Raw genomic sequence first — 14,017 nt, 5'->3', positions numbered from 1 at the left:
AAATGGCTACACAGAAGGTACTTCCGGGGGAGCTGGAAAGCTTTCATCAGAGGCCATCTGAGGTTTCCGCCTGGACATGCCACCCTGTCAGTCTCTTCCTGGGAGAGCTGCTCCTCTCCTACATCAATATTTCCTGTCTCTGCCTCTGTTTCCCGAGTTTGCCGAACACTACAGTCCTTTCAATTCCTGCTAAAATCCCTTTCCCAGCCTCTTGCCCTCCAGCCTGTGGTTCTCCAGGGCAGTCAAGGTTTCCAGAGAAGGGAACTAGAATTTGGGGCAGGTGTGGGTGTTAAGGGTAAAAAAGGAAGGTCAAGAAAGTGAAAAATTACACGCAGACTGAAAGCCATAAGACAACACCACAGGTGTCTACCTTGGGGCTTGTAGGCCCATTTGTTAGTCTTCCCTGGAAGGCAAGAGCCGCACAATACGAATTGACTGGAGCTTGGGACAAGCTATCGATCTAGATCAAGGGCAGTCAAGTTGGCAGATCGTTTGTGTGTGCACGTTGAGCAGGGTGGGGGTGTCCGGACTAATGGGAACAAGGACACATGGAACAGGCCTGGGGGCTGAAGCAGAGCTGCCTCCTCCCACCCCCACACTTCCATCCAAGCCCCCCGCCCCACCAGTGCAGCTATAACTCGGGCTCCTTTCTGCCACAGTAGAGAGAAGCATCTGCCTGCCACAGGACATTCAACAGACCTGATTCTCTTCAGCAGAAAAACCTCCCAGAAAAGCAGGCACCCATGAGGAAAGACCCTGAAAGAAGCCAGCTCAGGAGCACGCGTTGTAAAGAGCCCCAGAAGAGGAGAGTCCCAAGGACTGCAGGCTGTTTCCTGGCAGAGGCGTTTTCCTCCCTCAGCTTGTCCTTCTAAAATCTTGGTTTCAATTCTGCCAGGCAGGAGAGGCTGTCCTTAAGTCTTCTCTGGAGCCTGGGCTGGAGCCTGCTAGTGAGACAGGTCATGCTTCTCTTCTGGACATCCAAGGGTGACTTTAAGGAGGAGAATGCCTGGAGGACATGGGGAGAAGGTGAGAAGGGACAATATGGTGGGAAAAAGCAACCAAGCCTTCTGGAAGTTTCTCATGGCTACTCATCTCTAGTATTCAAGAGCAGGTGGCTTCCAGGAAAGTGTCCGCTGAAAGGCCCTCAGCAGTCTTCCGGGGGTGCTGGAAAGGTAAAGCAGGATGTGCAAGCCCCCACCCCCACTCCCGGAAAGCCTTGGGGCAGCTGGAGGGGAACTGAGGGGAGCAGGTGGCAAGGTTGACAAGGAGCTGCTGACACTGTTGATCCTCTGAGCGCTGAGGCCGTGACACCAGGGGAAGAAACTGTGTTGGAGCTTTTGGAAAGGATAGGTGCCCGGATGCAGAGGGTTGCCAGATATTCTTCCTGGTTTAGGCTAGCGTGATCAAGCAAAGGCCAGGCACTGGTAGCAAAGGAGCCAAGACAGGAATGGCACGAAGAGCCGATGAGTAAGAGCCGGCTGTCTTAGGAGGTGAAGAGCAGGGGTTGGTTGGTGCCCTTTCCCCAGAGAGATGGCTCTCGGGTTGGTGCCTGATGTGTCTGCTCTGCCCTTTCTTTGCAGTGGGGAGGAAGGCAGAGAGCCATGAAAGCTCTTCTGCCTGCTTCTGTGTGATATGTTTGATATTGAGTTGTTTAATTAGGAACCAACTAAATGTCAAACATATTGTTACAGCAGTAGGCAATTTGGCATCATACTCTTTCTTACCCCAACTTCTGGGGCTCCGGGGTTCCTGTTTTTTTACTGAACCTATTTTCTCCAGGACCCCTTTGGAAGACTAGTGGCTGCAACCCATGTGGATTTCAATCTTAAACTGGAGGGCTAGTGTGGGAGCAGGAGAGAACTGGAGTCTGGGTACTAAATGTTCCTCTATCTTTCCCTTGTGTCTGCATGCTGAGTCACTTCAGTCATGTCCCACTCTTTGCAACCTCCTGGACTATAGCCTGCCAGGCTCCTCTGTCCATGGGATTCTCCAGGCAAGAATACTGGAGTGGGTTGCCATGCCCTCCTCCAGGGGATCTTCCCAACCCAGGGATCGAACTCGCATCTCCTACTTCCCCTGCACTGGAAAGCGGGTTCTTTACCACTAGTGCCACCTGTGAAGCCTCTTTTCCTTGTACTAGAAGAGAAATGGCTCTGATCTTTTCCTGTCCTTGTGTTTTTCTCCTCCTTATTCAATCTCCCCACCTTATTATCCACTGCTTCCTGTCCCTGGGACTCCTGTTCCCTAAAGCCAATAGTAGGGGTCTTTGGTTTTTCTGTTTTCTTTCAAGAGTCAGCTGATGGTTCTATCTGTGTAGTTAGTGATTAGAAACAGGCATTTCAGTCACCCCATTGTTGGAGCCTAGTATTAACACCAGCCATCTATCCTTGACATAATGACTAATGAGCACCATTTATATTTTCCTCCGGGTCACCTTGAACAGTGCCCACCTCTCTCTAGCATATTCTCAGATTGTATGGTGCCTGTGTCGGGGATCAACTACCACCTGTCAGCAGCAAGGCTCCAAGTGGAATGAACACAGCCTGGAGCTAAGCCAGGGAGAACAGAGCTGGTAATGATGATTATGATGACGACTGAGGGCAGTTAAGAAGGGAGCAGAGGGTGAGAAGAGTAGAGAGCAACAAGACCTTGGTCTATGTGGGTATAAAAGTTCTATTTAAAGATCACTATGGGAAAATGGAGGACATGATCCTATCTGGTTTACTCTGTCTCCCACTTTTTTTCTCTGCCCACTGGCCTGAAACTCTGAGATGGCCATCCAAATTCCAACCCTATGCTCTTACTCCATCCCCCTGGTTCTTAAGTGGGGAGGAATAATGTCTCTCTGCCAGTTAGAGACTCTCAAAATAACAGTAATTTGATCTCGGGTTCTGGGGAATTGTCAAGGATCATGGGTGATCTCCCCTCTTCACTGTTGCTCAAGCTCCCTGAATACCAGGAATCAAAAGGTAAAACTCAACCAATGGAATTTGATTAGCATCCAACACAGTCTGGGTGAGAGTAAGGGGAAAGCTGAAGAGAAACTAGGAAAACTAGTCACGCTTTGGGTGAAAACTACCATTCTAGAATTGCCAAAGTACCCTTCTATATTTCAGTGTCCTACCCCTCCCCTTTCCTTGCTCTTTAAAATATGCTTGGAGCTGCCCAGAGTGAGTGGAAAGTTTCAGGGTCAGGGAGAACCCTTTCCCTCCCCCACTTTCCATTGTCTAAAATCAGCCTCAGCTGTTCCCTAATTTTTCTTTGCTGGTGATGTCAGTCCATCAAAGTGTCTCACCCAGTGTTCCCCTGAGAACAATGATGGGGCGGAGGGAGCTGGAAAGACCATATTAGGAACAAGAGGTGGAGCCATGGGCAGAAATAAAGGCCCAGGTCTGGGGAGCTAGTCACTCAGCCAGCAGCCCCTCCTTTCTTGCCCTAGTCTCCAGTCCTCCAGTATTCACAGGTGAGCTCCCCAACGGCCACCGTTCAGGATGGAGGCCATCAAGAAAAAGATGCAGATGCTGAAGCTGGACAAGGAGAATGCTCTGGATCGGGCAGAGCAAGCAGAAGCTGAGCAGAAGCAGGCAGAAGAAAGAAGTAAGCAGGTAGGCCTTAACCTTGGTCTTTCTTACTGGCTGGTGAACAAAACTGAAATGGAAGTTTTGGTGGGAAAGGCAGTGACCACTGGTGCCAGCTCATCCTTTGGGTGGGGGACCTCTTCTTCCCCAGCCCCACAGCACACGAAGAGGGCATCTAGGGTATTTGCCTTAGACTGCCTGTGTGACCTTGTGAAAGTCAGTGGCCCCTTCTGAGCCACAGTCTGTCTGCTGGATTTAAATGGGAGTGGATCGTGTTTTGGAAGAACTCCTGACTTCTAGAGGAAAAGATGGGAGCTTGACATGCAGCATCTCTTTTCCCTTAAATGGGGTGACAGACATTGACATCTGAAGATATTTACCATCCCAATGTCTTAATGAAAACTCAGCATGGCCTGGTCATTTCAGGATCAGAGATTACAAGGTCACAGGCCAAAGCTATAGCATAATTCCTGGTGCAGTTGACTGAAACTGATGAAGAAGAAAGTGTGTTGTCTCTCTGAGGATGGTAATATAGAGGGTGAGCTTAGGGGTCTGTCAGGCTCAAGAGCCTAGGGTCTGAGTCTGCATTGTTGTATATGTATGTCTTGTGTGTGACTCTTGGGGCTTCCATAGCTGGAAGATGAGCTGGCAGCCATGCAGAAGAAGCTGAAAGGGACAGAGGATGAGCTGGACAAGTATTCTGAAGCTTTGAAGGATGCCCAGGAGAAGCTGGAGCTGGCAGAGAAGAAAGCAGCTGATGTGAGTATAGGGAACCTGGGAGGTGGGTTTAACCTATGCAAATAGATCTTCATGTTAATAACTGAATTCTAAACACACTTGGACATATACATACTTGTGGATTCTCAGAACACAGGCATAGATACCCACATACATTTTTGCCACATGCTGGTATACCCTTATTAGCATATACTTTCATTCTTTAAAACATGCAGAAGTCTCATTTTTCTTACCCCTAATCCAGGAATTTAATTTTCTTTCCCAGGACCTGGACAGAGGGAGAGGAGTCAAAGCCCAGAATGCTATCACTTACCCCACCCGCCTCCCCCATGCCACATTCTTAGCTTTTGTGTCCAAGGACTGGCACGTAGATATGTGTATTAATAGGGAAACTCTCATCTCTCAACTGCCCAGCAGAGCTAGCTCAGATTTCACAATGGGACAAAGGAGGTCACACTGACCCTGGCCCTATATGGGTTTATTTCTCTTGGCCAACGTGGGCATCTGACCTTATGCCACAGAGATGCCATAGAAAGCATTGCTTATAGGGCAGCTGAAAGAATCTTATAATGATATATCAGAAATAAGAAGGACCAGGGAGTAAAGCTGTTACCAACAGACCTCACTCTGTGACCTTGACTAAACTATTCAGCTTCTCTAGGGCTGAGTTTTCCCACTTGAAAATGAAATAAATTCTCTTTTCCACTTCACGTTATCTCACAGTCACCCATTTCCCTTTATCGTCAACCTTGAAGTTAACCACAAAGATAAATGAGAGACTACACAGAAAAGATTTGTGAAAGAAAAGTAACATAGGAATCTTAACAGCAACAAAAGAATGTTCTGGTATTGATGGAAATACAGTCAATTCTCAGCACTGAGTTAGTAAGAAAGTATTTTTAAAATCACATTTGATTTTGGAAAACAGCTAGAAACAGAGTAGGAGGTTCAGAAATGTTTTCGGATCCTCTCATTCACATTTTTACTATTAGGTTTCTGATCTCCCCTCTGGCTTTCTGCCACTTTCAGTGACCTGGGGAAGTGGTGAGGGTTTTTGACTGTATCATGCCAGAGGTCAGAGATAGAGAGCATATTATATACATGATACATATTCATAGTTTCCAAAAGTTTCAGTTCAGTTCAGTCACTCAGTCCTGTCAGACTCTTTGCGACCCCATGAATCGCAGCACGCCAGGCCTCCCTGTCCATCACCAAAGTTTACACCACTACTAACTATTCATTCTCCCTTCTTGGAAAACTGTGAACAACACAGGTTACTCCCAGGACTTTGGGCTAGAGCTTGATGGCCTGCTTTACAAGGATAGATGACTATATCTCTCTGGTTCAAATAAATGGGCATGGGAGTAAGTTTTCACAAATGAACACAATGTCAGGTTGATAACAATTTTGTGAGATGTAACAAAATTGTAACAACTCTCTGGGAAAGTCCTTAGGCTGCTATAGCTAGTATATGGGCTTGAGGAGGTATTTCCAGGAACAATGAAAAGAACAAATAAGATTAACCCAAGATTTGGGGAGGGAATGAATGACATAGAGGCTCTAGACAATATACTGATACCATTGGGAAGATAAAGGAATTTGTTGGAGATGAATTCTATTTGTCCTTACACATACACACGTAAGCACACGTCAGCCCCCACCTAAGACAGGGTCTACTCGGTATATTCATTTGAAAGAAACTTCTCATAGGCATATAGGAAGCTACCAAAACCATTTAAATATACAAAGTATGGGTAAAAAACCTCATTCAACTTCTCTCCCTCTTGTTAGCTTTCCCAAAAAGTCATTAAGTCCCTTCAGAGATATATAAGAGAACAAGAAATAGGAGGAGAAGCTTGTAGACAAGAGGCAAACAGTGTTGTTGGAGAAGACTGTGGTGTTGGAGAAGACTCTTGAGAGTCCCTTGGACTGCAAGGAGATCCAAGCAGTCTATCCTAAAGGAAATCAGTCCTGAATACTGATGGACTGATGCTGAAGTTGAACCTCCAATACTTTGGCCACCTGATGCGAAAAACTGACTCATTTGAAAATATTTTCACGCTGGGAAAGATTGGAGGCAGGAGGAAAAGGGGACGACAGAGGATGAGATGGTTGGATGGCATCACCAACTCGATGGACATGAGTTTGAGTAAGCTTTGGGAGTTGGTGATGGACAGGGAAGCCTGGTGTTGCAGTCCATGGGGTGGCAGAGTCGGACACGACTGAGGGACTGAACTGAACTGAAGATGGAAACTAGAAGAAAGGTTTCTTTTCTCAAAGGTGGGGTCAGCAAACTATCACCTGTGGGATAAATGATGCTTCAGCCTGGTTTCCTACAAAGTTTTATTGAACATTTCCATGCCCATTCATTTACATATTGCCCTACTGACTTTCCCCCTGCAAGAGAGTGGCAGCCACACACTATGGTCCACAAAATCAGAAATATTTACTATCTGGCCCTTTACAGAAGTTTCAAGTAGAGAGCAAGGGTCAGAGTCAGCAGCACATAACAGATGCATCTTTGAAGGGAGGGTGTTCTTTCTAATAGGAAGGGAGTTCACAGCTCAGCTTCTGCCCTTGAGATTAATAAACAAGTAAAGAGAGCATATTACTTTGATGTAAATATAAGGGGAAAAGAAGGAGCAGGGAGTCAATAACTGCTTATTTACGCTGGGAGTCCTGGTTACCTGAGAAGCCAATTTGGAAAGCATAGGATTTGCTAAAACGCCTTGAACAAAGAAAGGGTAAGGGTGTGGCAAGGTCAGTCTGAACTTCATTTATTTCCTCCCTAAGTTCATCCAAGGTCCTTTTTGTTTTTTAATTGTGAAAAAATACACATAATGTAAAATTTGCCATTTTAACCATTTTTAAGTGTACAAGTCACTGGTGGTAAGAACACTGACACTGTGGTGCAACCATGTGGAAGGTTCTTTTGATCTGAGATGAAATCAGAAGCTGTTGAAGGTAAACAAAAGGAGAATGAAATAATTAGGACACATAAGTTTTACTTTTTTTAAGGACAGGAGGTGAAAGGGATGGGGAGAAGAGGGAGAGGACACCTGTTGATACATTGTACTGTTGGTTACCAGGAAAACAATAGCACTAGGCCCCTTGCTGCCCATCCATCCTGCTTTTAAAGGTCATTAGGAGTCAGTCCACCTGTTTCCCTGGATCAAGAGAAGATTATCTGTTCAAATCTACCAGCCTCAGGAATGCACTGGTGCTCTCAACACTCATTTGGTTTGTCTAAGATGAAGTCTTCTGTTTCTTCAGTAGGGCAAGGGAGCAGTGCAACAGTGTCCCCTGCTGATCAGCACTGAGATGTCAAAGTCTCATTTTTATTTCCATAACCCCTCTCATTGCTGCTAAGTTGCTTCAGTTGTGTCTGACTCTGTGCGACCCCATAGCCGGCAGGCCACCAGGCTCCCCCGTTCCTGGGATTCTCCAGGCAAGAATACTGGAATGGGTTGCTATTTCCTTCTCCAATGCATGAAAGTGGAAAGTGACGGTGAAGTCACTCGTTCCTGTTGGACTCTTAGCGACCCCGTGGACAGCAGCCTACCAGGCTCCTCCGTCCCATGGGATTTTCAAGGCAAGAGTACTGGACTGGGGAGCCATTGCCTTAGATTTCTCCAAAGAGAGCTGGGAAAGTTCTTAGGCCATCAGGGCAGAGCTTACTGAAACTTCAAAGCCTGCTTTTTTCTTTCCATTTCCTGGGGGGAGCGGGAGGGGGGGTGTAAATCAGCATATAGGTTACTCTATCAAGCAAATTACTTATTGTCTGAGTTGTTTCTGTTTCCTCTGATTAGTCTAAATGCTCAGTATTTCTAAATGCAGATAGTTGAAGACAGCCTCTGGTGGGAGTGTCTTCAGAACAAGGCACTGAGCGCAGCACCAATGTCTTACTTATCAATCTTCTTGGGGGTCAGGATTCGTAATTTTAAATCCTGGTCGACATCCTAATTCTCTAGAGAAAAAGAGATCTGCAACACAGGAGAGACTTATTACTATTACTTACTGAGAAGGTGGGAGGAATACAAAGAAATATAGGCAAGAGTAAAATCCTCCAGGCTCTTCATTACTGTGCTTCTAAAAATCCTGCAGGGCAATGCCTGTAGGGGTGGTTTCTAACTGACAAATAGCTCCTGGGGAACCTGAAAGCAGAAGTAGTGTGAAATTGGTGAAAGTTATAACACAGAGGGAAGGCTGAGATCCCTAATACTATATACAGTTTTTCAGATGCTCCTATCAGTGCTATTGCACAAAGGATCTGGTGACAATAGTCTGTAACAGAGGACTCCTGATAAAATGGAGCCTTAAGACACCTTCCTCACCTACAAAAGGAATTGTAAGCGATGATTAATTACAAAGTCCTGAATCATTCAAGGTTTGGAGAGGCTGGTAAATCAGTGGGTATACTGATTCTCAAAAGTAACAGGGGAAAAGACCAGTATTCTAAATAGAACACGTTCATAACTGGTGTCAAATAGAACGAGAATTTTGCCAAACCCCCCATTAATTCCCTTCACTGACTTTCAGGAGATGGGAGAACACCTACCTGAGCTGACTTTGAGAGGAGGCTGGAGAGCAGCACTCTTGAAGACGAGGCCCAGAAAGTCTAGGCTTTTCTTATCACCTGGGTTTGGAGCATTTGTGGGGTGGGTGAAGTAGAGGCTTGTGGGGTGTTTATGTTGTGGAGAGGACACAGGATGCCAGGAGTGAGGGGTCAACTGCGAGTGCGTAAAGGCCGCGCAGGCCATCCATTGTGGGCGGCCTGCCCAGCAGCTGGACAGGCTTAACCACTACGCGCCTTCTGGTTACCATGGTAGCCCTCCCTCTTCCCAACCCCGCCCTCCTTTGCTGGCCGGAGGGAGAGTCTGGAAGCGGTCGCCCAGGGGTACCGGGCGGGCTCGCCCCTCGCTTTCGGCCGCGAGCCTCCCTCTAGTGGACTGCCTTCCCGCCTGCCTGGCGGTGGGAGGGAGCGGCGGTCGTAGCGTCACATCCGGGCGGGTGGGTGAGTTCCGGTATTTCAGGGCGGAGCAGGCGGAAGTAGGGGTGAGAAGCGGCTGCAACGCCGAGCGGGGGAGGCAGGAACCCGAAGGCAAGCAGGAGCTGGGTGGGGACCATGGCCGGGATCACCACCATCGAGGCGGTGAAGCGCAAGATCCAGGTTCTGCAGCAGCAGGCCGATGATGCAGAGGAGAGGGCCGAGCGCCTCCAGCGGGAAGTGGAGGGGGAAAGGCGGGCCCGAGAACAGGTACGGCGAGAGCGAGGCGCGAGAGGGAGAGGCAGGAGCCGGAGCAGATGGGACCCCGAAGTGGGTCCGGATTTGTGCGGTGGAGCACGGTCCTTAGGGGGCCAGCATACTCCGAGATGAAGTTGAAGTCCGGAGGATGGGTGGGGCTTAGCTTCACTTGGACCTCAAGTGGGTGAGGGGGACACTGGCTGCTGGAGCAAGCAGATTTGACTTTTGAAGGAATTGAGCTTCACGGGGTCTGAGGCGTGGTTTTCTTCCTCTTTTCTCCCAGCTCATTCATTCAATCCCTTCAGGTCGGGCGCGGTCAGGGGAGGGGCTCAGCGGCCTCTCCCTCCCCCACTTCCCCGGTGGGGTAGGGGACTTTGCTCTCGTTTGGGGTTTCCGGCCCAAAGGGTGAGAGTAGGTGGATGCCTCTCTGATCTGGAGGGGAGCAGCGCCGAATTTACGGTGAAAGGGTGGGGTGTGGAGGGTGGGAACAGCCGGAAAGCCCCCGGCCTGGCCTGCTGGCAGCTTTTCCGCTCCCTCCTCCTGCTCAGGAAATGAGGCAGCAGTCGACTGAGGAAGCGGTGCCCTCCCTGGAGGAGGTTGAGGCCACAGCACCGCCTCCCATCCTCCGGTCTGGGGCCCTTTCCTCTTAGGGGGAACACTTGCCGCTGCTAAACCCACTCTGTCGGCGTGAAACTGGAGGGGAGGAGATAGTACCTCACTGCTTCTGTGAGTGCAAATGTAGGAACGAACAAAACCTGCCTAGCTCCCGTGGCTACCTGGAAGGCGGGAGCTTCTGCCAGATTCAGGCCTTTATTGCTGGAGTGTGAAGAGTGCAAGCTGAACCGTTTAAGAACACTTCTTCCAAGCAGAGCTGATAAGCGAGAGTATGTGGTAGAGAATCTGATGGAGTGCCAGTTTCTGTCAAGGTTTCTGGTTGCCCTAGTCAGTGTGGCTGATGGAGTTTCAAGGGGTCTATTAAGGGATGTTACTACTCTGCTACGTTCCCAACTATCCACTATAGTGTCTGTTGTTGTTGTTGTTTTTTGGCGTTCAATAAATATTTGCTCAACTAAAAGTTGAAACATAATATGCTAATCGATTGAATGGTGATTCTTGAAACTGCTTTCTGTTGAGAAGTGGTGAGCTAGTTTTAGTAAGCCATAGGTTTTGCACGATCTAGGGTGCAGTCTATGGGTAGGACTGATTTCCTGAGTTGAGACTTTGGTTTTGGAGGATCCTGAGGCTGGAGGGGAAAGTAACTGTTGCTAAAATTTGAAGACCTAATGAAAGAACTCTTGTGGTTTATTGGTATTCCTTGTTCTCCCCTCCCCTCTTTTGGGCAGTGGCTGAGAATTAATGTTTTGGGGAAATGAGAGAAGCAGCTGCCCTCCAGGTTAATACTTAAAGATTGTTAGAATAGTCATTTCTTTTTACAACTGGGCATGGAAATGCTGGGAGCTTGGTTTCCTCAGTCACTCATTTCTCAGTGGATTTTCCCTCCGTTCATTATACTTCTTTTTAATTTTTTTTTTTTCATAACTTCTAATTATCATTCTAGTGAGATGAACTGGCTGGGTGACTCTTTATGACTAGTGACACTTTCTCATCTCCTTTGTTCTGGAGACCAGATCCCCTTAAAGGGGGAGACAGGGTGGCTTTAAGGAACTGGCCTTGTGTTGACCTAGAGCCAGGCTCAAAGTAAGGGCATGCTGGGAATGGTTCTAGGGTAGATGATGTAGTTACCCGCACCCTCAGTAGCCCCCAGAACTTGGTTTCCCCCCTAGGATGTCCTGGACATTCACTGCACTCAGGATTTGGTAATTTTCCTTGCAGAGAAATTTCACTCTTTTTTTTCCCCCAGCCTGGGCTGATAGGTGAGAGACAGCAGAGTGAGCAGCTTCAGGTTTTTCTTAAGCTTCTCCCTCCCTCAGAGCCTGCCAGATTTGCTTACTGAGCTGAGTGAGATCTAGTGAGGAAGCCCTCACTCAGATGGGGAAGTAGAGTGATAGTTAAATATTTTTGAAACCATTATTTTCTACCCCCCAGCTTGAAAAGTGCCTAATCTTTTGACTTTCTGCTCTAGTGAACTTTGAGTTCCTCCTGAGGAAACACCTGTGGGAAGAGAGGCGGGGAGTGCCTGAACTACCTGTTATCCTCTTAGGGCATTCTGGAATGTGGATTTTGCAGGCTCTTCCCGCCCGGAGCTGGAAGCTCTGCCCTCCCTTATGATATTGCATGCCATTAGTGGGATTGTCACGCAATAACTTTTCTGGTTGCTTTGTGTTATCATCCAACCCTCCTTGGGAAGCTGGACGAGTCCAGAGCCCACCAAGTGGTTCTGGAAACCATCTCTACTCTCTTGACCTGGAGATGTATCTTTTATAATGTAGTGCCTTGTCAAATCCACTTTCGATTTTGAATCTCCTTTTACTTTTTTGCGAAACTGAAACAGATGGCAACATAATATTTCAGTGCAGTCTTTTCCCTCATCTGTGTGTGTGTGTTGTGGTGGTGGTAAAGATACACAGTGGTAAATGTTTACTATTTTAACCATTTTTAAGTGTACAATTCACCTTATCTGTTTTTAATACTTGTCTCCTAACTTCTGGTATTTCTCGCTCTTTTTTTTCCCCCTGGTCTAAAAAAATTTAGGGATACTATTGAGGGAGTGAGTGGGCTTGGAATAGCAGTTTGATTGTGGCCTTATTCCCAAATTCCTAGTCTGCAGGGAGTGGGTGGTGGTGGTGGTTAGAATGTCTGGCCATTGTGTGGCTCTCTTCTGTTGGTAGCATAAGCGACTGACTTTATCACCTTTCCTTGGTTTAGGTTGGCTTTCCTCTTGATTACCTTTCTTTTTCTTGCTTCATACTAAGAGCACATACTCATAGGGGAGAGGCAAATAGCCCTTTGCTCTGAGTGCCTCCGCTTAGTCTCCACCTTTGTTTACTCTGGAACAGATAACTCTGCTCCCTTCCTTCCAACTTGCCTCCCCCTTGATGAAATTTAAAGTCCCCAAGGACACAGTATCTCCCTGGGTAGATACATTTGTGAACACTGTAAACCAGAGCAGTCCTTTACTCACAGGGCTCAAGCCTAACTTTTCCATTACTCTTTTCCTTTGAATTTCATCTCTGGCTTTTGTCTAAAAAGAGAAACCCTAGAGTGGCAGAATACCAGATTTAGGCTAATCCCCTTCTGTCCTTGGCCCTGATCTGCCTTTGAACACCAGTCTCCTGTCTTTCCTGCCTTGATGGGTATGGTGCTCTTGGGCAATCTGTTCAGTGTGAAGGATGGTAGCACTTAAACTCATTTCCTAGCTGAAGCTGTTGTCAGCCATCTTCTGAAGTGACTCAGTCGCTGCTTTGTTCTCTCTGGCTTTGAGATCTTTGCTTACTGGATAGTGGAGAATCCTATTATTACCTGAAGGAAGGACCTCACAGTGTACCTCCAACCTAGGCAGGGGTGAGCGGGCTGAAAGATCAAAACTGCATGCTAAACCTAGGATGATATACAGCATGAAGTTAATGTTTCCTGGGGCCATGTTTCCCATTGTCACCTGCAGAAGTTAGTCCCACTTAATGGACCTGAAAGGGACAGGCATTGTGCATAGGTTCTGGCTGGAAGGAGGAGTCAGGTAGGTGTCTTTCCTTATTCCTTTAAATATTAAACAGATCTTGATTCTGCAAGCTTTTGTTCACTGTAAAGAGAACTGATCCTCTGTAGGAAGAGAAAAAAAAGAGAACAGTGACTACCTTGCTCTCCCTCTGCTCCCCACGGGGGTCTCCAAAGCTTTTGCTGTGGGACTCCCATCCTGTGTTCTGTTTTTGGTATGGGCTTGTTCAGTGTACGCGTGCTCTGATTAGGGCACCAAGTTGTGTTTTCTCCTCCTCCCTTTTCAGCCTTGCGAAGAATTCTATTGTAAATGCTGATTTGTGGGAGAAACTGCCCGAGCCAGCTTGTTGTCATGGAAACTCTACACCCCCGCCCCCATAGCCTGTTATCTTTACTTCATTTGGGTAACTGCTGGTGAGCTGGGTGGGGACTTAGATTTCGTGAGCTTCCTTCAAATCTGGGTTCCGTCTTCTTTTTTTTTTTTTTAAGTTCTAGGCATCTGAAGGTAGTGGGGTGGGATAAATGATTGAACTGTCAGTTCTCAGTTCTTCTTTCACAGTTCTTGCCTGACGGCCAGATTCATAACAACCTTGACCGGTTAGCCTTTTTGAGCTTGTGGGGTAAAATCTGTGTTGTCCTAGGTTTCCTGAGATAGGACCAGAGAATACTCATCTTTGTGCTGTTTTGAATAGAGATGCAAACGGTTTCTTAGTAATTTCGGCTTATGTAGACATGTTGACTTTCTTTTCTTGTAGGGCACTGGTTATATAGCCCCAGCCCCTGCAGTTCCTTGAATCTCCCATGTTTGTATTTGGAAATTTTTGTGTGCTACATAACCCAGTTC

At 47.3% G+C, this 14,017-nt stretch overlaps 1 protein-coding gene and 1 long non-coding RNA gene across 21 annotated transcripts in view; one reads left to right on the top strand and one right to left on the bottom strand.

The window, feature by feature from the left end:
• Positions 1-363: 363 nt before the first annotated feature.
• LOC110133439 (uncharacterized) lies at positions 364-9,270 on the bottom strand. Of its 3 annotated transcripts, none has more exons than XR_002312767.2 (3): positions 8,875-9,267; positions 8,335-8,470; positions 364-1,006 (listed from the first exon to the last, which is right to left on the bottom strand). It is a non-coding gene; the product is annotated as an uncharacterized lncRNA (long non-coding RNA). The 3 variants fall into 3 exon arrangements; XR_002312768.2 differs by lacking the exon at positions 364-1,006 and adding an exon at positions 6,646-7,271 and having other exon boundaries at positions 8,875-9,268; XR_002312769.2 differs by lacking the exon at positions 364-1,006 and adding an exon at positions 7,302-7,483 and having other exon boundaries at positions 8,875-9,270.
• Positions 3,398-14,017, top strand: part of TPM3 (tropomyosin 3) — a 26,535-nt gene continuing 15,915 nt past the window's right edge. For 9 of the 18 annotated variants that reach the window (XM_020887337.2, XM_020887340.2, XM_070467412.1 and 6 more), the window contains exons 1-2: positions 3,398-3,605; positions 4,212-4,337. In XM_020887337.2, the coding sequence (XP_020742996.1) occupies positions 3,492-3,605; positions 4,212-4,337 (240 nt within the window). In that variant the 5' untranslated portion in view covers positions 3,398-3,491. Of the gene's footprint in view, positions 3,606-4,211; positions 4,338-9,347; positions 9,574-14,017 lie in introns of those variants that run through there. The other 9 variants (XM_020887343.2, XM_020887348.2, XM_070467416.1 and 6 more) reach the window with 4 other exon arrangements.

Source organism: Odocoileus virginianus, chromosome 5 (genome assembly GCF_023699985.2).
Source record: "Odocoileus virginianus isolate 20LAN1187 ecotype Illinois chromosome 5, Ovbor_1.2, whole genome shotgun sequence".
NCBI classification, from domain to species: domain Eukaryota; kingdom Metazoa; phylum Chordata; class Mammalia; order Artiodactyla; family Cervidae; genus Odocoileus; species Odocoileus virginianus.
The sequence above is the reverse complement of the archived record's forward strand: the minus strand, read 5'-3'. Positions and strand labels throughout refer to the sequence as shown.